This window comes from Eleutherodactylus coqui, chromosome 1 (genome assembly GCF_035609145.1).
Source record: "Eleutherodactylus coqui strain aEleCoq1 chromosome 1, aEleCoq1.hap1, whole genome shotgun sequence".
Classification (NCBI taxonomy): domain Eukaryota; kingdom Metazoa; phylum Chordata; class Amphibia; order Anura; family Eleutherodactylidae; genus Eleutherodactylus; species Eleutherodactylus coqui.
The window spans coordinates 228,690,789-228,714,051 of record NC_089837.1 but is presented as its reverse complement, the minus strand read 5'-3'; the positions used below and the strand labels follow the sequence as shown (position 1 = coordinate 228,714,051).

The 23,263-nt window shown below is 42.9% G+C and overlaps 1 protein-coding gene across 5 annotated transcripts in view; it reads left to right on the top strand.

Moving 5' to 3' along the window:
- The window catches only part of FAM184A (family with sequence similarity 184 member A), a 159,199-nt gene that overhangs the window by 78,398 nt on the left and 57,538 nt on the right, over nucleotides 1–23,263 (top strand). For all 5 annotated transcript variants that reach the window (XM_066606366.1, XM_066606350.1, XM_066606358.1 and 2 more), the window contains 4 exons: nucleotides 417–552; nucleotides 2,892–3,073; nucleotides 15,430–15,627; nucleotides 21,466–21,588. In XM_066606366.1, coding sequence (XP_066462463.1) covers nucleotides 417–552; nucleotides 2,892–3,073; nucleotides 15,430–15,627; nucleotides 21,466–21,588 — 639 coding nt within the window. The remainder of the gene's footprint in view (nucleotides 1–416; nucleotides 553–2,891; nucleotides 3,074–15,429; nucleotides 15,628–21,465; nucleotides 21,589–23,263) is intronic.

The following is a 23,263-nucleotide window of genomic DNA, read 5'->3' as shown; positions in this document are numbered from 1 at the left end:
TCCTCTGCCACAGCTGTGCCACTGCTAGGTGCAGATTTTTCAGCGAATCGTCAGCCCCGGTCACGCGATTTGCAGATGCGCATCCGTTATGCGATCCGCAAATCGCGCGAAAAAACGCCCGTGTGACTGAGGCCTCAGGAAGGATATATTGTGTATTTATGACCTATCATGTTTACCTAAATTTAGTGAAAATGCAAAATATCCAGCTGATGTAGCAGGCTGCTTATGGAAGTGCTGTACACTCAGTGACAAGCATGATAAATGTGTGCAGCTAGCACATGTTCTTTCCTGGGCTGATAGATTAAATCACTGCCACTTTATGATAGAGTTTGCCATTTATTGCTGTAGGATTGGACAGATTCTCTGTCACGACTGTATTCTGTTGTATATTTCATAAACTCTGTATGTTCCCTTAGGTCCTTCAAAAACAGCTGGAAAATGTGAAGCAGGAGGAGATGTCCTTACTTAGCAAGCAGAAAGACTTGGAAAGTGAGCTAGCAGCTGCTCGGGAGCGTCTACAGCAGCAGGCTACAGAACTTGTGTTAAAAGCCAGTGGGTGTTTGTGTCTTTTATTCTGTTAGAAAGTATGATTTGTGCATACTGGAAATACAGCATTTCATTGGAAAGTCAAATTTATGTATTCCATGACATCATTAGCATAAAGGATCATTACTTATATTACCATATGTGCGTAGTTAACCAGTGATTAATGTGTAATATAAATAACCATCTAACTGTGAACATCCATTTTTGTATATATTAAACATTACATAGTGATGTGCTCCACTGTATTCATGGGTGAGGGACTATATTAACAATGCTAAGCCTACATTCTCACATAGTCTAATAAAATCCTTTAGGGTTGTGCCAAAGGCGTAGATGGGTAAATGTTAATATAATCTTTGTTGGATCCTTTGTTGCCTGAACCGTTTTGGATAGGCGCCCGTAAAAACAAATCAGCCCTTAGAGTGGAACCTCCAAAACTAATTTTGTACCCTGGTTCCTGTAATGCCTCAGGGATCTTGAATATAACTTTGTTTTAACCAAGAAACATTATCTAGGAATGGAAATCAAGACTGTCAAATCAGTCATTTAGAAAATATAGTAGTCTATCAAAGAAAGGTAAAAAGAGGTAGAAAGGTGTGTGTGGGGGGAGGGGGGTATTAGTAAGGGTTTCGGTGGGTAGATGGGGGAGGTCTAGAGGACACCCATTCTCTCATCTCCTCCTATCACCCCAGCATGTCCTGAAACTCTGGAGAGTTCTGGAAGGATACCCACAGTTCCCAGTAACCCAGACCTAGGTTAAGGGAGTCTTGTAATTAAAGTGTAATATGACATAGAGTAGTACTGTTCTAACTAGGTCTATAGGAGTATGGCTTGGTAATTAAATCTCTTAATGGGTTGCAATTAGAGTTGAGCGAACATACTCTGCTGAGCTTGATGCTCGTTCAAGTATTAGCGTACTCGATGGTGCTCATTACTCGAACGAGCATCAAGCCGTGTTCGACCCCCGCCCCAGTTTTTGGCCCCTCCCCACCGCAGCGTGCGTCAATGGCAAAGTTTTTGTTTGGCTGGCAGAGGAGAAAGAGAGAGAGAGAGAGAAAGAGAGAGAGAGAGACAAAAAAAAAAGTGCGGCACCTGGCGTCCCACATACAGAAATGCTCGAGTCTCTCATTGTAGTCAATGGAGTTCGTTACTCGAGTAGAGCTCTCGAATTTTACGAAAAGCTCGACTCGAATAACGCGGACCCGAGCATTTGGGTGTTCGCTCATCTCTAGTTGCAATAATTCTGGCAAAAAATTACCCTATCCACTTGCCAACTGATCAGCTTCCTGCATACATCACTCTTACCACAAGTTGCATATGTGTCTGAGCTGTAAGATTACTTTTTTTTGTACCTGCAATGTGGAAAGTGGGTATCATATTTGTTTACCCAACTGCTTTGGTACTATGCCAGTCATTTGAGTGCCTACAATACAGGCTGTTCCATTCAAGCCTTCCGCGTTTCAATCATTCAGTATGATAAAATTATGATGAATGATGGATTGTATCAGCAGAATGTTGTGCCTCATTTATTAAATTTAATAGTTAAACTGTCTTTGTTATTTGTAGCAACCAATCACAACTCAGCTCTTGTTTTACCAGAGCAATATAAGAAAAGAGACGTTGTTCTGTGATTGGTTGCTATGGGCAACCAAGACAGCTTTATTATTAGAAAGGTTGGATAAATGAGGCCCAAAATTCTTTGAGTCTTTCTGTCATGTAGTGCTAATTACAATCCATCATTTGTCATAAATGTGGGAAGTTTGAACAGAATACTCTGTATTATAAACATGTAGAGAGAAGTAACTGACCTTTTCTCTTTGAGGACTCTCGGGCGTAAGCCATCCAGTTCTGGTGCACCATTCAAATTTATATACCCATGTTAAACCCTCAGGTGTGTTAAAGTGGCCATCTACTTTTGACACAAAATGCTGTACCAGGACTGGAGGGGTTGGGGGTATATAGCCTGCAGTTGTCTTTCTCTTCCGTACCTCCAATCTACTGGTGCCAGGTTTCTTTTTCGACTATCCAACACAATCTTCAGACTGCCTAATCCCCACAATGCAGTGGTAATGTTGGACTACCAATTCACTGTACCTGCTCTCTGATTGGCCTGAGCTGCTCACGTGATCAGTATTGGCCTGCCACCAGCCGATCAGAGGGATGGCAGAGAAAACAACTTCAGGTAATATACCACTCACTCCCTTTGGTCTCAGTACAACATTTTGTCCCTAAAGTGGAGGGTTGCTTTAATAACTGTGTTATTAGCATAGATAGACCTTTACTAATAAAAAGGTACATAAGGAATGATAAAAACTTTCACTAATAGAATTGATGGCCTTTTACAGGTCATATTGGAATGCTGCAAGCTACGCAGATGACACAAGAAGCCACCATACAAGACCTGGAATCTGAAAAAGCTAGGATAAAAGAAAAAATAGCCAGACTAGAAGAAGAACGGGCTATGCTGCAAAGTAAAAATCAAAATCTTGATGAACGCCAAAGGCAGCAGATCCTTGCACTGGAAAAGGTTAGAGCTGCATGTGTAACATATCTAATTACAGACGATGTTAGTTCCAGCTGTCTAACTTATAATGAATGGACATGTTATGCCTTTATTAAGTCTTCACAAGGCGAGGTTTGGGTCATTGCTGCTTGTGCAGTTTATTCTTTAAAGGATATGATATGCTTCTGTATTGTTTGGAATACTTGATGTTGAATATGTTAATAGTAGGCAGGTAATGTATAATTTTTTGCAATGTATATTTAGTATATCCCGCTTGTACAAATGCCTAAGGGCGCTATTACACAAGCACCATCAACGCTCAGGTAATAGCACTATTTGCCAGGTTGCGCCTGTGCTTGTAGTTTCAGCTAGACAGTTGTAAAGAAAATGCAAGTGCTAGCATGTATAGATGTAGAATTTGTGGAAATGGCACATAGGAGACCAACAGGAAACACAGCCTCAGGGTGCATTCAGACGACCGTATATCGGCCAGGTATTCATGCCGGCCGATATACGGCGTCTCTCTCTGCAGGGGGAGGAGGCTGGAAGAGTCAGGAGCAGTGCTCTGAGCTCCCGCCCCCTGTCTGCCTCCTCTCCACCCCCCTGCACTATTTTCAATGAGGAGAGGCGGGACGGGGCGGAGCTAATTACGGAACTTAGCCCCCTCCCTGTCCCGCCTCCTCTCATTGCAAATAGGGCAGAGGGGCGGAGAGGGGGTGAAGAGGAGGCAGGAGCTCAGAGCACTGCTCCCTCACTGCTGACCTTTTGCAAATCCACGGTGAATTTGCAGCAAACCTACACATAGTGGATATTCAATGTAGATGTCCAGAAAAAGAGATGTTGTTTAGATGATGTTATATTTTAATTTCATGTCTAAGACATTACCAATATGTACCATATACAACCGTTTTCCTCTAAAATTGATACACCTGTCCTTCGCTCTACCTTTTTGTTGCTTGCTAGTAAATGTGCAGATATTTTGTAAAAGCAACTTAAATCATATCATTATCTATCACTTTATTCTCTACTTGTCCATTAACATGTTTTAAAATGTCTACGTCTGTGTTAATGCACCACTATTGCCCATTACTGCACATCTTCCAGTTGCTTCTGAATTATTAATATAGTTCTGTTTACAGACCTGATCACAGTAATCTGTGTAGTCTTACTGGAATGCTGTACAGTCAAATTGTCAGTTCACTGAAGGTTTTCTGCACCACATAGCCAGACTGCTTTCGGACACTTTGAAACAGGTGACAAAATCATGAGATTTTCTTGCGAGGCGACAGCGCTACAAATCGCATGTATGTGAAGCCCATGCTTTCCAATGGGTTCCTTCACATTAGCGATGTTTTGTAGACTGCTGCATTGTGAGAATACAAAATCACGGCATGCTCTAAGCAGCTGCAATTTGTGATGTTTTGTAGCTTATGTTCCATAGAATCATAGAATGGTACAGTTGGAAGGGACCTCCAGGGTCATCTGGTCCAACCCCCTGCTCCGTGCGAGATTCACGTGATCTAGACTCTATGCTTCTCTTAATACATCCCAGAATTGTGTATGCCTTTTTTGGCTGATGTATCACATTGTTGACTCATGTTCAGTCTGTGATCTATTAGTATACCCAAGTCTTTTTCACATGTGCTGCTGCTTAGCCCAATTCCTCCCATTCTGTATGCGCTTTTTTCATTTTTCTTGCCCAGATGTAGGACATTTCTCCTTGTTAAATACCATTCTGTTAGTCGCCGCCCACTGTTCAAGCTTTCCTAGATCTTTTTGAATACTCTCTCTCTATTTCCTAGTGTTAGCTATCCCTCTTAGCTTTGTGTCGTTAGGAAATTTGATCAGTTTCCCATCAATTCCCTCCTCCAGATCATTTATAAAAGTATTGAACAACACTGGGCCTAGGACAGAGCCTTGTGGTACCCCACTTGATACATTCTTCCACTTGGATGTGCAGCCATTTATGACCAGTCTTTTAGTATGATCACTTAGCCAGTTGTGAATCCACCTAACAGTTGCCTTGTCAATCCCATATTTGGTCATTTTTTCAGTAAGTATGGTATGAGATACTTTGTCAAATGTTTTCCTAAAGTCAAGATATACTATATCCACTGCATTTCCCTGATCAACCCAGTCGGTGCTTCTGTCATAGAAGGAAATTAGATTAGTCTGGCATGATGTTTGTTACAAACCAATGCTGGCTCTGGTTAATTACTCCATTTTTATCAAAGTACTTGCATACATAATGTTTAATAATTTGTTCAAGGATCTTTTCCAGTATAGAAGTCAAGCTCACAGACCTGTAGTTTCCTGGATCCACCTTCTTCCCTTTTTTGAAGATAGGGACAACATTTGCCCTTTTCCAATCTTCTGGAACTTCTCCTGTTCTCTAAGAATTTTCAAAGATTATGGCGAGTGGTTCAGCAATTACCTCTGCTGCTTCCTTTATTGTCCTAGGGTGTAATTCATCTGGACCTTTGGACTTGAATTCATTTAGCTAAGTGTTCCCTCACCATCTCTCGGCTTATAGATAGCCTGCATTCTTTTATTCCCCCAAGAGCACAGGGAAGATCAGTTGATGTTCCATCTACTTACTGAGAGAAAACAGATACAAAATAGGAATTTAAGAGTTCGGCCTTCTCAACATCATTCTTAACCAATTCACCATTTTCATCTTGTAAGCATCCAATAGCATCTTTGACTTTTCTTTTGCTTTTGACATACCCCCCAAATCCTTTTCTATTGCTTTTGGCCTCTGTTGCAAGCCTCAATTCATTATTAGCTTTATCTTTTCTGACACTTGCCCTACAGTTTCTGCAGACCACGTTATATTCTTCTTTAGATATTCACCCCTCTTTCCATTTGATAAACATGTTTTTCTTTCTTTTTAACGTGTGTGTAAGTTCTGTATTCCTCCATCCTGGTCTCTTTAAATGCTTTCCATTCTTCCTTCTTTTAGGGATTGTTAACGATTGTGCTTTGAGAATCTCATTTCGCAATATTTCCCAACCTTCTTGGACATTTCTGTCCTTAAGAACATCCAGCCATTGGATTCTTCCTATCCTCTTTCTGTGCCATTAAAATCTGCCTTTCTGAAATCCAACCATGAGGTCTGAATATTCTCAGGTCTTCCTCCCCTTTTTATGCAAAATTCAAGGATAGCATGCTCACTGTCTCCTAAGGTCTCAACCACGCTTACTTCCTCAACCATTTCCTCCCTGTTGGTAAGAATTAGGTCCAAGATAGCAGATCCCCTTGTTTTCTCTTCTGCCTTTTGCAAGATAAAGTTGTCAGCAAGAGCGGATAAGAATTTGTTGGATCCATTACTTTTAGCTGAGAGAGATTCCGAACAAATGTCTGGATAGTTAAAATCTCCCATGCTCACTCTGTCATGCTTTTTTGAGAACTTGGCCATCTGATGTAGAAGGAGTTCATCAAGATCTTCTGCTTGTCCAGGTGGCCTATAGTAAATGCCTACAATAGTGTCCTTTATGTTGTTCTCTCTTTGTATTCTTACCCAAACAGTTTCTACAGAACTAACATGCTCGGAAGCATGAATCTCATTGGAGATGAAGGTATTCCTAACATACAGTGCAACACCTCCTCCTCTTTTTTAGGTCTGTTTCTTATAAATAAGTTGTATCCTTCAAGCTTTGTATTCCAGTCATGTGTATCATTCAACCAAGTTTCCGTGATGCCTATGACATCATATTTTCTTCCTGTGTTAGGAGCTCCAATTCTCCTTGTTTGTTTCCCATGCTCTGTGCATTTGTGTATAAATATTTTAGTTTGTGATCGGTGTCTCTTACTCCTCTACTTTCCTTCTGAATTTTTTTGTCTCTGTTCTTTCTACTTCTAATAGCTAGTTTCTCAAATGAATGAATTAGCTGTATATTTTTACCTGGCCTTTCCCTTCCCATATTGTTGTAGTTTAAAGCTCTCCTAATGAATGAAGCAAGGCGCTCTCCAAATATATGCTTACCTGTTTTTGTAAGGTGCAACCTGTCTCTGGTAAGCAGTTCATCATATAGGTAATTCACTCCATGGTCTTGAAATCCAAATCTTTGCTGATGGCACCATCAACGTAGCCAGTTACTCACCTCTAGAATCCTGTTCCATCTTCTTTTTCCATGGCCATCCACTGGGAGGATGGATGAGAAGACCACCTGTGCTGCTATTTCCTTCACCTTCTTTCTAAGGTCTTCAAAATCTCTGCAGATAGTTACAAGGTCCTTTTTTTGCAGTGCCATTTGACCCTACATGTTTTAGTAGGAATGGGTGGTGTTCTGTAGGACTGAAGAGTCTTGACAGCCTATCAGACACGTCTTTGATTTGTGCACCTAGATGATAGCACACCTCTCGTGAGCTGTCAGGTCTGCAGACATCGGCCTCTGTTCCTCTCAATAGGGAATCCCCCACAACCACCACTCTCCTTTTCTTCTTCACAACAGCACTTTTCCTCCATTCAAGAGGACTCTGTGTGCTAACTACACAGTTCTTTGTGGGCAGAGTCATTTCTTGCTGTACCTCTTTATTCTCTGCTCTGTTCTTTGTGGGTAGAGTCATTTCTTGCTGTACCTGTTTCTCCTCTGTTCTTTGCGGGTAGTCATTTCTTGCTGTACCTCTTTCTCCTCTGCTCTGTTCTTTGCGGGTAGTCATTTCTTGCTGTACCTCTTTCTCCTCTGCTCTGTTCTTTGTGGGTAGCGTCATTTCTTCCAGTTCACTATTTCTCCTCTGCTCTGTTCTTTGTGGGTATAGTCATTTCTTGCTGTACCTCTTTCTCCTCTGCTCTGTTCTTTGTGGGTAGAGTCATTTCTTCCAGTTCACTATTTCTCCTCTGCTCTGTTCTTTGTGAGTATAGTCATTTCTTGCTATACCCCTTTCTCCTCTACTTTGTTCTTTTTGGGTATAGTCATTTCTTGCTATCCCTCTTTCTCCTCTGCTTTGTTCTTTGTGGGTAGAGTCATTTCTTGCTGTACCTCTTTCTCCTTCCGCTCAGAAACCAGTAGCAGGCCCCCTGCATGAGAACCTTGTACCAGTTCCTGAGCAGTATGGATGCTCGCTGACTCCTGATCCGTTTTCACATGGAAACAGCCTCGCATCCCTGCAGGGCTGAAGGAAATCCCTGGTGTGGCTGTTATAGCTGCAGCAGTGGATTGCGATCTTCTCCCATTGATCTCAATGGGGCTGGCGCTGCTGCTGCTGCCAGCCCCATTAAAAACGTGGAAAACCATGGATGCGAGGTGTTTTCTTGTGAAAACATCCTCGCGTCCCTGCTGGGGTTACCTTCATCCCCACCGTGGCAGTAGATCACAATGTTCTCTCACTGTTTTCAATGGGGCATAGCACTAAAATCTCAAGTACATGCTATGTGATGTGATTAACAAGGAGGCTCCATAGAGAAAAATGGGCTACATAGCATTGCTAATCACAGCAATATTCAGCGTGGCGCTTTTTTTTTTTCTAGCAACATAGCATAAGACAAAACCATGGGCTTTACATGTGACATCGCTACAAAATGCATGTATCTCTACAAAATTGCGCGATTTTGTAGCCCGTGTGAAAGCAGCTGATATCACACATGTTTTTTTCATGACAACGCCACAATTATTGCCTTTTTGACATTGATGTCTTTGGGTTTTTTTGGTGAAAAAGATGTTCACTGTATGTCAATAGTGAATTATAAAACATATTACAAAGAGTACCTTTGGGGAATTTTTCAATGTTGGTGCGTTTTTTCGATCCAAAGCTTTTTTTCAAAATCCTCCTAGCCCCTTTCGTTGAAGGGCTGCTTACATCCACAGGGTTCCCTTTCACTAGATGTTCTTTTTTTGATCACAAACATTCTCCATATACTGTCAACATAGTTGCATGAGAAAACCCCACAATACTGGCAGTCTTTGGAATACTGGCCCCCTCTAGTCTAGCACTGATGACCTTATTTTTTTTTTAAGTTGCCTAGACTGCTCGATTTTTCTCCCATTCTAAAGCTAATTTCACACAAGTGAGTGCGATATCAGGCACTGAAACTCGAGCAATGCCCCTGCAGATGCAAGGCATTTTTGTGTTAAACCCGCCTTGCATCATTGCGGGGAAATAGCAAACCTCTGCCACAGCCTTTAGCAGAGTGTTTCCCATTGTTTTCAATAGGTAAATCTTCCATGTGACAGCCCCATTGGAAGCAATGGACGATGGAATGCGAGGGCATCGCATCACCCAAAGACAGGACATGCTGCAATTTTCTGCATCATATTGCACCATCCATTGTTCATGTGTATGACCCCATTCAAAAGAATGGGGTTCATATTCGTGTGAGATTCTCGGGTGTGTGAAACCACAGTGGACTCGCAGTGAAACTGATCCAATGTAAATTTGTTTGCTTGATTTTATGCTGCACTGCGCAGTTATTTGTCCAGTTTCCATAGTGGGAAGTTCCAATCATGAAAGATCAGGTGTCTCTAGTAAAGTGGCCATTCATTGTATACTCCAGAAAAAGGTCCCAGCATATTCCTTAAAGGGGTGGTCTCGCGAAACAAAGTGGGGTTATACACTTCCGTATGGCCATATTAATGCACTTTGCAATATACATCGTGCATTAAATATGAGCCATACAGAAGTTATTCCACTTACCTGCTCCGTTGCTAGCGTCCTCGTCTCCATGGTTCCGTCTAAATTCGCCGGCAGCTTGCTTTTTTAGACGCGCTTGCGCAGTCCGGTCTTCTCCATTCAGCACGAGCCGCTTCAGTGTGCTCCCCGCTACAGCTCTTCTGCGCATGCGCAGACGAGCTGTCACTGCTCGGGAGCGCACTGGAGCGGCCATTCTGTACCTTCCTCTGTTAGAGGAAGGTGCAGAAACTGGAGCTGCCCAGCGGAGAAGCCCAGCCCAGCCCAGCAGCCCCGAGAAGCGTCCCAGGTAAGTGATGGGTCGCGGGGGGGGCTGCCGCTGCGCCGGGCTGCGCCGGGGGGGGGCTGGCGCCGGGGGAACTAGCGCTGGGCCGGGGGGGCTGTCGCTGCGCCGGGGGGGCTGCCGATGTGATGGGGGAACTAGCGCTAGGCCGGGGGGGCTGTCGCTGCGCCGGGGGGGCTGCCGCTGTGATGGGGGGGGGGGCTAGCGCCGGTTACCTTCTGCCTGGCGGTGGGTGACTGGTCGGCGGCTGCGGGGCGTCCGGTCGGCGGCTGCTTGGCGTCCGGTTGCCATGGAGACACAGCTGGCAGCGTCTCGGGAGCGCGCACGTCGGGCTGCAGCGAGCGACGGGGAAAGAGCCGGCGGCCATCTTGGGGAAACTTTTATAAGTTGCTGAAACGCTGGAACGGTAAGTAGAAACCAGCTAGGAAAGTAATTTACAGGGGGGCTTAGTAATGTATGTTTAATTAGGGGGACTGGGCAAAAAAAAAAAATCACTGCTTCCGCGAGACATCTCCTTTAAAGGTATCACTAGGCCCATTCACTTGACAAGCGGACAAAAGAGTACCTTACCTTTTCCTTTTTTCAACTGTATAGGAAAGCACAGACTTTTTTCTTATATGGAAGGCGACCACAAAAAAAAAACGTGCACTGCATGGTGTACATTTTTACAATGAGTCCCTTTAGGAATGTGTGCAACGGAAATGTGGCTGTGGATTTCACACTGAAATTCTGCAACAACTAACAGTACAATGTGAGTGAATTGGGTTTCAACATAACTCAGTCACTTAGAGCAGAAAAAGTCAGCTACATATTCTACTAATACTGCAAATTTTGAAATTCCCAGCATGCTCTATTGCATGTGGAAATGCTGCAGATTTTCACTAGGGAATGTATTTATTGCAGTCCAGTTTATTCAAGAGGTACTACAAGCCACAACCAACTCCATGAGTGGCAGTTTGCTCAGTATGCAATATTATAGCTAGAAAACTGTCAGGGTTCCTTCACACTGGCAAGAAAATTGTGCGATTTTTCTCACAATGCGAGAGTGAGTGAAAACGCATGCTTATGAAACCAATGATTTTTAATGGTTTCATTCTCACTTGCGATAATTTCATTCCTGCATCACTGCGTGAAAAGAAAAAAGCAGGCTCCATTGAAAACAATAGGAGAACATTGCGTTACCCTGCTGCGGCCGTGACAGCTGTGGTGGGAGATTCCTTCAGCTTCACAGTGATGCAAGGCTGTCGCATCCAAGGGTTCCCACATGTCTTCGATTGGGCCAACGACAGCAGCGTCAGCCCCATTGAAAACAGACAGAGAACATTGCAATCTCCTGCCGCAGCTGTGACAGCCGCAGCAAGGATGAAGGGAACCCCGCAGGGATGCGAGGCTGTCTCCATGTGAAAACACCTTGCATCCAGGGGTTGTCAGAAGGATTGCGAAGTCACATTTTGGGCCGTGAATCGCACCCTCGCTAGGGCGCTTTATCAGGGTGCATGGATCTAGAAACGGCTCATGAATAAACTGGAATCATCTCTTTGTGGGAGCTGCAGGAGCAACCTGTAAGTTTTTAAAAACTACTGGACATAACCTCATAAGTGACGAACTGCAGAAATCCCCCTATCTGTCACTAAGTTATGCTGCCCACAGTGAGGACGACATATAGGACTTGATAGGTTTCTTTTAAGTACTGTTAGCGCAAAATTCGCTATTATAGATATACCATGTGTTCCAAATTAAATAATATGTGTACAGGCCTGGAGAGCCTTCAAAGACCACAAGCCTACATCATGTGTTCCCAAAAAAGTCTCCCTTTATTAAGCGCGCGTAAAACTTAAATAAGTTTCAACACAGGAAGTATACAGTTACATTATTTAGCGTGCTGATTGGTTGTCCTCAGAGGGAGGTATTTGTGAGGTAGCTTGTGATGTCATCCATCTGGGAGGAACTTCGGTGAGCACGCTCAGTTCATTCTTGAATTTGGTCTCATGAGAAGAACATCCTGTTTCTCCTCTCTATCTTTGTCTAAGACAGACATTCCTAGATAGCTTTCTGCCAGTTAGAACCGGTTTTACCAGTATTGGAACAATAGGCACTGCTCCTTAAATTCTTGTGGAGGTGGTGGGGGGTGATCTTCACTTCCCCCAGAGTTTCAGACCATTATAGACAAAATACAGTATATTCACAGTTGACAACAGAAAATACATATAGGATATCTCCCACAGTACACTTCATCACAATGAATGTTTGGAAAAGCTTTCACTAGATAAAGACTATTTTGGCTGAAAAAAACAGTTGTTTGTGCATTTGTAACCTCGGACACATGACATACGCTGAGGAGCTGGGAGGGTAAAGTGTAGGCTTGTCACAGCGGCACTTACCAGGCTCTGTCCCAGAGGGACACACGTAACCAAGGCCAGGGCAGTGTTGGGCCTCTTCTGGACACCCCTGGCATGGGGATGCCCAATAAACAGGGTAACAGGTGTAGAGGAACTTGTCACGGGTGACGTCATCATTCCGATACCCCTCGGCATGACCATCGGTGGGGCAAATAAATGAGCCACAGACAGTTTAAGTACCTCAGGTCCCTAGGAACGGTCAGGGCCTGGAAATAACTTGGAAATTCACTGCAATAGTACAAGGCATAAATTTAAAAGATACACTAGTGCAAGTAAAACAAAAGATGTGAGGTCAGGGAGGAAACTCAGGATGATACCGGCCCTGGAGTCCTTGTTTTCTGTCAGAAACCACTCCTGGAAGGGAAACACTCCAGAAGAGTATAGGAGTAGGAACACTCCACAGACTCTTGGTAAGACAAGTACCTCCACCGGCGGTTCTAGGCTTAAGAACGTGCGGGTGTGCAAAATAGACACTTGCGTACCTCTGCACTAGGCCTTGACAGACTGAACTGGCTTTCTGCTCACTCTCTCGATATAGGGGCTCACTTATAATCCATGCAGACCCTTGCGCTCGGGAAACCTCTCCTCTTCTTCTATCTTCAACATATGAGGGCTGAAGGTGCCCCCATGTGCCTCTGTGATGGGACTTAAGATAGCACTCAAGATGGAACTCCTTTCCTGCTCTCAAGCACTCACAATTATAGCTTCTCTCATACAAGGATAGAATTGTTACATTTAGACTGGGTTCACACACAGCAGAATCCCGACGGAAATCTCGCAGTTTGGCCGCAGCGAAAAACCACGAGATTTCCGCCGGGAGAAGCGCTGCTTCAAAACCCACTGCACTTAGCCACGGGTTTTGAAGCGGCCTGGCCGCTCGCTCTTCCGCTTTGCAGTGGAAGAAGAAAAAAAATGAACATGCTTCTGCCGGCTTTGCCGCGGCGGATTCGCCATTCCGTGTGGACGAGATTTCTGAGAAATCTCGTCCACATGGCTGGCTAATCCTGGCATTAGCGGCCGTAGGCGGATTTGCCGCGACGAAATTCTGTATGGAATTTCCGCGGCAAATCCACCCCGTGTGAACCCAGCCTTACAGGCAGACAGCTCATATTTTGTAGACATTAACCCATCACACACTGCAGCTGTGCAATATACACAACAAAATGACAAGACATTTCACACAGTGCATCAACACAAGACCACACATGTATGATATTATGGAGGCGGCCAAGAAAGTATGTACTGGGCCACTACAGATGGGCATTGGGAAAGTGTAAAAAAACATCCACCGACATGAACATTTTTCCCATGTCAAATATGACTAGGGGTCATATAATTATTATCATAGTCAAAGCAATATGGAGAAAAGCGTGTCTGCACATCCACATATTATATGTTGATCTTTTTGCTTCTCAGCATATTTAAAACAGAACATGAGATTCTTAGTAACATTTTGATCAAATTATATAAACCCATTAGCCACGTCATGCCAACCTCTATTGGCAACCTACACTACTGAGTAGATTCACACAGCGACCCCTGCGACCAGTACACCAGCCGCAGAAGGAGCAACCCAGCTATGTAACAGCACAACTGCTGCCAGGCTAAGCCCCCGTGGCTCTGGGTCATACACGCCATGAACACTGCATCAAAAAGCCCTGAGCTGCCGTTTAGCACCGCACCATGTGAACAGGTCTCTAGAAATCCAAGTAGGTAAAACAGAGCTATGGGGTTTAATCGCATAAATTCACTAGCCACATCATGGCTACCTCTATTAGTGGGTCCCTACACTACAGGGCGTAGCATCACACAGCGATCCCTGCCACCACAACACAGCAGCCGCTGAAGGAGCAACCCAGCTACCCAACAGCATGACTGCTGCCAGGCTAAACCCCCGTGGCTCTTTTTTGCCTACTTGGATCTCAGTCTCGTTCCTAGGATCATTTGGACAGGTAAGCTCTAGAGACCTGTTCACATTGTGCGTTGCTGCATGGTGGCTCACGTTATTGTGCTGTGGTGTCCGAGGGGTGTGTGACCCTGAGCCATGGGGATTTAGCCTGGCAGCAGTGGTACTGTTGGGCAGCTAGGTTGCTCCTTCTATGTATGCTGTGTTGGGGTGGCAGGGGTCGCAGTGAGGTGCTGCGTCCAGTAGTGTAGGGACCCACTAGTAGATGTTGCCATGATGTGGCTAATGGGCTTATACAATTGATCAAAATGTTCCTAAGAACCATATGTTCTGTTTTAAGTATGCTGAGAAGCAAAAAGCACATCGTATAATATGTGGATGTGCAGACATGCTTTTCTCCATATTGGTTTAATCATAGTCAACTACACTTTTCTATCCTTCCAGAGTGACGGAAATAATGGAAACCATGTCAAACACAGACCAAGGTAGTCTCCATTTGACAAAATAAATTGTGCAGTTCTGTCTAGAATTCAGTCTGCATACTATTTTTGGGGGGATTCAATCCCTAAGATGGAAATCCATAGCAGGAAAAAACGCTGCATGAAAAGTGACTAAGCCAAAACCAAGAGTGGGTCACAAACAGAGAAGGGGTAGAAGACTTTCCAGTATAGTTTTCCTTTATGTAGGCTCTACTCCTTGCTTTGGCTTGAAAATGCTTGAAGCCGAACACTGTTGTGTGAAAGTGACTTTAGAGCTGAAACTGAGCTGGCTTTTTTAATAAGTCCATACTAAGTTGGTAAACACATCAGACATTTCGAACGCGTTTAGAGCTAGCCCAACAAGATCTGCCAATGGGCTTTCATCTATTGTCAAAATCTATGTTTCCGTATAACATGCCTGTAGGAGAAATAGAGAATTCAGAATTCCACCTGACATTTATGTGTCTTGACTGTCACTTTTTCCTTTCTCTTCCAGCTCGCTAATAAATCATGTATGGCAAGTCATAGGAAGGAAATTTAAATTATACATCTGTGTATTGTAGCAAGGCAAAAGAACAATGAAAAGCAATATGTGTTAGTTTTCCACAGCTGATTGATAGGCCTAAAAGGTGATATATATGGAGGAGCAATTGCATAAGGTGTTTGTCTTGTCTCATTCTTTGCAGAAGATCAATGAAGCGAAGCAGACCCAACGTGAATGTTATGAGAAAGAACTGATTAACCTGCGCATCAAATTTGAGGAGGAGACTGTACAGCTGAAAGAGGCAAATGCAAAGACGTTAGAGGAGATGTCATGGAAACATCAAGCTGCGCTCGAGGCAGTACAAACCTCTTCAAATAAGGAGAAGAAGAAGCTACAGATGGTGAGTCAGAGTCAATGCAGACATAACACTTAATTGAATGTTGCTATTTCTAAGCTGGAAGTGCAATCTTTATTTTACCGACTTTTAAGCAAATGTTCATCTTTAGACAAAAAATTACTGTGTACATGTTATTTTACATAAAACATTGAGTGACTTTGTAAATACATTGCTTTACCTATCCTGTTCCAAACCTGAGTTATCACCTGCTTTATAGCCCAAAGCTGCATTCTCAATTCTGCAGGCTTTAGAGCCTATAGATTCTTAGAATGGTAGAGTTGGAAGGGACCTCCAGGGTCATCGGGTCCAACCCCCTGCTCAGTGCAGGATTCACTAAATCATCCCAGAGAGATGTCTGTCCAGCCTTTGTTTGAACACTTCCATTGAAGCAGAACTCACCACCTCCCGTGGTAACCTGTTCCACTTATTGATCAACCTCACTGTCTAATATCTAATTTGTGTCTCCTCCCTTTCAGTTTCATGCCTTTGCTTCTAGTCTTTCCTTCTACAAATGAGAATAGGGCTGATCCCTCTGCACTGTGACAGCCCTTCAGATATTTGTAGACAGCTATCAAGTCTTTTCTCAGCGTTCTTTTTTGCAAGCTAAACATTCCAAGATCCTTTAACCGTTCCTCATAGGACATGATTTTCAGACCGCTCACCATCTTGGTAACTCTTCTCTGAACTTGCTCCAGTTTGTCTATGTCTTTTTTAACCCCTTCCCGCCACAGGGCGTAACTGTACGTCCTGGTAGAGGGGTACTTAGCATACAGTTATGCCCTGTGGATAGCACAAGATTAATAAGAGATCCCACGCTATCCATCAGTGGGCGCCAGCTGTCACTGATAGCCGGCCTCCCTCTGCAACAGTGGGGGTGCATCGGAGCAGTGCCTCCCGCTGTTAACCCTTTCCCTGCCACAATATATGTAGATCGCGGCATGTAAAGGGTTCACAGAGAGAGCGCGCTCCCTCTGTGATGTCATTGAACTCTCGCGATATAATTGCGGAGAGTCTGATGGGTTCCCATGGCAACAGCACGCCAGATACAGGTGTCCTGTATTGCCAATGCCTGTGATCGCTATAACAAACGATAAGGCATTGCAGGACAGAAGTCCTGCAACACCTTATCATAGCGATCATAGGTTTGCTTGTACAAGTTCCCTACAGGCACATAAAAAGTGTTAAAAAAAAAAAATAATGGAAAGAAAAATGGAAAAAAAACCCTTTTTTTGTGCTTTTTCCCATAGTAGCATCGTTTTGTTTTTTTTATTAAAATCCCACAAGTTTGGCATCATCGTATCAGTAACAATGCGTACAATGAATTGAACATACTTTTCATCCTGCACGGCAAAAAGCATTTAAAAAAAACTTTAAAAATGAAGGCAAAATGCTTATTTTTTTCATTTTGCCTCCCCCCCAAAAACCTATAAAAGTGATCAAAAAAGACATATATACCCCCAAATGGTTCTAATAAAAACCACAGCTCGTCTCGCAAACAACAAGCCCTCACAGAGCTCCGTACATGGAAAAATACAAAAGTTATAAGACTTTGAATGCAGCGATGAGGTCTGAATAAGGAAGAAAAGAGGGGGCTAATTACCTCACATGAGCTAGACACTATGCTTCTCTTAATGCATTCCAGAATTGTGTTTGCCTTTTTGGCTGCTGCATCACATTGTTGCCTCATGTTTAGCCTATGATCTATTAGTATACCCAAGTCTTTTTCACATCTGCTGCTTAGCCCAATTCCTCCCATTCTGTATGTGCTTTCTTCATTTTTCTTGCCCAGATGTAGGACTTTGCATTTCTTCTTGTTAAATACCATTCTGTTACGGTAGTCGCCGCCGACTGTTCAAGCTTTTCTAGATCTTTTTGAATACTCTATCTCTCTTCCCTAGTGTTAGCTATCCCTCCTAGCTTTGTGTCATCAGCAAATGGGATCAGTTTCCCATCAACTTCCTCCTCCAGGTCATTTACAAAAATGTAGAACAACACTGGGCTTAGGACAGAGCCTTGTGGTACCCCACTTGACACATTCTTCCACTTAGATGTGCAGCCATTTATGACCACTGTTTGAGTATGATCACTCAGCCAGTTCTGAATCCACCTAACAGTTGCCTTGTCAATCCCATATTTGGTCATTTTTTCAATAAGTATGGTATGAGATACTTTGTCAAATGCTTTACTAAAGTTATGATATACTATATCTACTGCATTTCCCTGATCAACCCAGTCATTGATTCTGTCATCGAAGGAAATTAGATTAGTCTGACATGACTTGTTTGTTACAAACCCATGCTAGCTCTAGTTAATTACTCCATTTTTATCGAAGTACTTGTATACATGTTGTTTAATAATTTCTTTAAGGATCTTTCCTAGTATAGAAGTCAGGCTCACAGGCCTGTAGATTCCTGGGTCCACCTTCTTCCCTTTTTTGAAATATCGACAACATTTGCCCTTTTCCAATCTTCTGGTACTTCTCCTTTTTTCCATGAATTTTCAAACTTTATGGCTAGTGGTTCAGCAATTACATCTGCTGCTCCCTGTAGTATCCTAGGGGGTAATTCATCTGGACCTTGAGACTTGAATTCATTTAAGTTACCTATGTGTTCCCTCACCATCTCTCTACTTATAGATAGCCTGTATTCTTTTAATCCCCCAATAGTACAGGGAAGATCAGTTGATGTTCCATCTACTTTCTTTACCAATTCACCATTTTCATCTTGTGAGCATCCAATAGCATCTTTGACTTTTCTTTTGCTTTTGATATACACCCAAATCCTTTTTTATTGCTTTTGGCCTCTGTTGCAAGCATCAATTCATTATTAGCTTTAGCTTTTCTGACGCTTGCCCTACAGTTTCTGCAGACCACATTAGATTCTTCTTTAGATATGCCCCCTCTTTCCATTTGATAAACATGTGTACAAGTTCTGTGTTCATCCATCCTGGTCTCTTTAAATGCTTCCCATTCTTCCTTCTTTTAGGGATTGTTAACAATTGTGCTTTGAGAATCTCATTTTGCAATATTTCCCAACCTTCTTGGACATTTCTGTCCTTAAGCACATCCATCCATTGGATTCTTCCTATCCTCTTTCTGAGGCTATTAAAATCTGCCTTTCTAAAATCCAATCGTGAGGTCTGAGTTTTCTCAGGTCTTCCTCCTCTTTTAATTCAAAATTCAAGGATACCATGATCACTGCCTCCTAAGGTGGCAGTGACCCGTACTTTCCCAACCATTCCCTCCCTGTTGGTAAGAATTAGGTCCAAGATAGCAGATCCAAGATATCCCAGATGTCACTTTACTGACTCCATAGAGCTTGTTCATGTGATTTGTATTCTGGAAAGTGTAGTCTACATATAAGGAATGGTTGCCAACCATCCATAAATTCACAGACAGTCTGAAAAAATACTGGACTTTTGTTGTGACATTTCTAGCTTTTATGCTACAGGAAGCAGACAGCTCCATACGTTTTGCAGTGGCCCGTGTTGGTACTGCAGGCTGAGTCCCATTCACTTCAATAGGACTCAGCCTGCAGTACCAACCATGGGCACTGCTTAAGGTACATAGAGATCTGCTTCCTGCAGCAAAGTAGCTAGAAGTTGACAACCCCTTTTACCCTTTTAAGAATGTGGCCTATTTTGTACTTATGGACATGACAATTTTTTGTGATTTTCTTTTCCATTTTTCAAAAGCCATAGCTTTATTATTTTTGCATTGACCTTGCCATTTGAGGGCTTGTTTGTTGTGTGTTGAACTGTAGTTTGTATTGGTACCATTTTGGGGTACATATAATGTATTGTATTACACCAGACAGTAATCAGACTTACAAAAAGTTAACAGTCCCACTGCATTATTAGGGGTAAAGGCTCTTTTTCACACAACGATCATCACTCAAAATTTGCTTAAAAGCCATCTTTTGAGTGATAATCGTTGTGTGTAAATGTGCGCCCATCGTGCACTTACCATGCACTTTTCGTCCATCGTTGACTTTAGGTCTGCATGAAATCCTAGTCCCTCAGGACGATAAGATAAGACAAACCGCACGCTGTGTTCTCTGCGGTCAGTAACAGCTGATAACAATTGATAACAGTCTTTAATGGCTGTCCCGCTGGAGAACAATAGTGATTTATTTAGAGAACAGACCACCCGCTGTTCCCTAAATACATGCAATGAAGTACTAAAGGGCTGATTAGCCCATTATTACCCATGCAAAATGATTGCTCAAAACTTTAAATGTTTCAACTGTTTTTTATGGAAGAATGCTAATTTCTTTCATCTAAACTGCAGCAATCACAAAACATAAGTCCTTACTGTTTCCACATTGAAAAGCTGTCTGTTTTTTTCTTTTGGAAAAAAAGTTACAGTTTCTGTTAAAGAAGTTATCCCAGGACTAATATTTAAAGTTAAAGAACGTGTGAAACTTAAAGGGATATTCTGCTTACGCAAAGTTGATGTCCAATGAATGATGGCAGTGCTCCTTAGCTTCAGTGATGCATCCGGAATCCTGGGTTCACCTCCAGCAGCAGGCAGAGGAGAACACATGTGCATCTTTATTTCCTGGTTTGCTTCTTCAGTCTCCAATTGGTTGCATCACAGGGAGGTAATAATTCACAGTGCTGTTTAAGAATTGCGAAATTAAGATGCTGCCATCAGTCCCATTGAAAGCCATGGACGCTGTGATGCGAGAGGATGCAGGAAGATACAACAGGAAGCGATTTGTTTCCTGCAAAGCATCGCCTTGTGGGGCCATGCAGGAAAACATCGCTCATGTGCATGACCCTATTCAAAAGAATGGGGTTTAGGGTTGTGCGTCTTGCAACGCACAAATCTTGTGAAGACAGCCTAACATACCTTTAAAAGCAGCAGCAGTCTCATCGAATACATTATACAGCAGTACTGAGCAGTGTAGCAGTGAATCTAGGTGAGATAGAAGACTACCAAGTTGCAGCCGTATCTCTGCTTTTTTGCCTTTATCTCCCTCCTCCCTTTCCCTAACCAAAGACTACTATGGCTGCAGCTGTAACCTGATTTTGCAGTCTATTTACTTCGGTGTACAGATTTTTTCTGGTGAATGATCAATGCAGGGGGCAGAGGAGAGGGAAGGAGTGGCTTTTAAGTGAAGAGTAAGCCATTTTTCTGTATTGAGATGTCTTACAAAGTTTATTATCTTTATTTGTACTGTTGATGTATGTAAAAGAAAATAAAAGCAAAATTACTCTTTACATCTAACTTTTTTCTTAGGATAACCCCATTAAGTCAGGGATCAATCACTTACATTTATTGCCCAACTATGATAAAAGGTCACATGACAGACAGTCAGTTGTCAGTTTGGAAAGGAAGCTGTTAAATTATGTATTCTAGGAGGGCTGAACAGGAATGAACCTCCAATGAACATTTATGAAGAGCTTTTGGATTAAGAAGCAGATGAAATTGAAGAGGATTACAATGTAGCACAATAAATAACCCTGACCTTCCGAAGAAAAAAATATATATCAGATCGTATTTACATGGCTGAGAATGTCGGGTGCAACTTGCATTGCACAGCATACGGATATCCCATTCCTGTGCTGTGCAGTGTGTCGGACACCATACATTTGCATGTACTACTCCTGGGCGAGATTCGTACAAAGTAGGACATGCTGTGATTTTTTTCAACTCGCAGCATTACTGCAAGAGAAAAATCTCCCATGTAAATAGACCCATTGCAAGCAATGGGTTCTATACTCGAGGAACAAAACTCGCATGAGAACATTGGCTATGTAAATACGGCCTTAAACCATACCAAAAAAGTTGAAAACGCCTTATTGATGACTGTTTCTCTAATGATTTTTCCTGCACAGGAACTTCAACAGCAATATGAAAAGGAGAAACTGTGTTTGGAAGACGATAAAAATCAAATGAGGCAACAATTTGAAAGCCTAAAGGAAGAATTGACAAACAAACTAACGAGCGCCAATCAGGAGGTACGTTGGTTACACAACTCAACTCTAATTATTCTATGGCTTAAAGTTGGGTTGTCACGCTTCAGTAACCATATGCATTCGAAACCCTGCCCATCCATGACAGCCAACGGACACATGATCTTGCCACTAATGCCAGCAAGATTGTGCGGCCATTGGCTGCCTCAGGATTCGGGACTTTGAATACATGCGGTCCTCGCTCTGTGAAAACCCAGCCTTAACTTGTCAAATCTTCATTTGTGTTCAGTAATGTTAACATATGAATATTAACCCTTTCCAATCCACTTTCTGCCATCTAAAGACATTATGATTTAAAGCTGTATAGCTTCGATATTGGAAGACGTCCATCGGGGTTCTCTTACTCTATATTGCCAGCCTCTCTGCTGTCGGAGCCTATCTAACGCGTCACCTCATGCAGTACTGGCTTTAGCCAGCATATAGCGCTGTTTTATAACAGCAGAAAAAGAGTAAGCCGCCTAAGAAAACCAGAATACAAATTGGATTGATTGGAAAGGGTTAATATAAGTACACAGAGCACTCTGATTGAATATTTTACTATATATGAACATCTTGCCTTCTCATGTCATCATTGGTCTTTTTACCTTGTAAATATGATATGAACAAAAGGTAATTATACTCGTAATTTCAACTTTTGTATGAAAACTTTTCCTTTGAAATATTTGTGCACAAAACTTAAATGTATATGTGTAATTGATGAAATGTAGGCTGCATTCCCACGAACGTATATCGGCTTGGTTTTCACGCCGAGCCGATATACGTGGTCCTCATGTGCAGGGGGGAGAGGATGGAAGAGCCAGGAGCAGGAACTGAGCTCCTGCCCCCTCTCTGCCTCCTCTCTGCCCCTCTGCACTATTTGCAATGTGGAGAGGCGGAACGGGGGCGGGGCTAATTTGCGCCACTTAGCCCCGCCCCCGTCCCGCCTCCTTTCATTGCAAATAGTGCAGAGGGGCAGAGAGGGGGCGGGAGCTCAGTTCCTGCTCCTGGCTCTTCTATACCCCCCCCCCCCCCAGCACATGAGGACGACGTATATCAGCTCGGCGTGAAAACCGAACCGATATACGTTTGTGGGAATGCAGCCGTAGAGTGATTAAAAAGGGGGTCCAGGATTAGAAAAATATGACTGTTTTCATGCAAAAAACAGTGCCACATCTGTCCCCAAGTTGCGTGTAGTATTGCAGCTCAGTGCCATTCATCTAATTGACACTGACCTGCAATACCACACCCAAACTATAGACAGGATTGGCACTGTGAAAGAAAGAGGCAATGTTTTTGGCTGGGCACTGTGAAAGAAAGCAGTCTGGGAAAATCCTATTAAGGTCTGGGCTGCACTGAAGATTAAAGCTAATGTATCATCAAAAAAATTACTTAATGTTGAAATCCTGTTGGTTTTTTCCGCTAAAGGGATTGTACAGGATTAGAAAAATCTGTCTGTTTTCTTTGAGAAACAGCACTATACCCATCAAATGAATGCTGTTGAGCTACAGTAGCACACACAACCTGTGTACAAGTGTGGCACTGTTCTCTGAAGAAAACAGCCATGTTTATCCCAACCTATACAACTTTTTTAAACATTTTTTTTAAATTTTTTTTTCAAAATATTCCAGGTTATTATCTATATATAAAAAAATCCTCTAGTCATATAGCCTCAGAATATGCT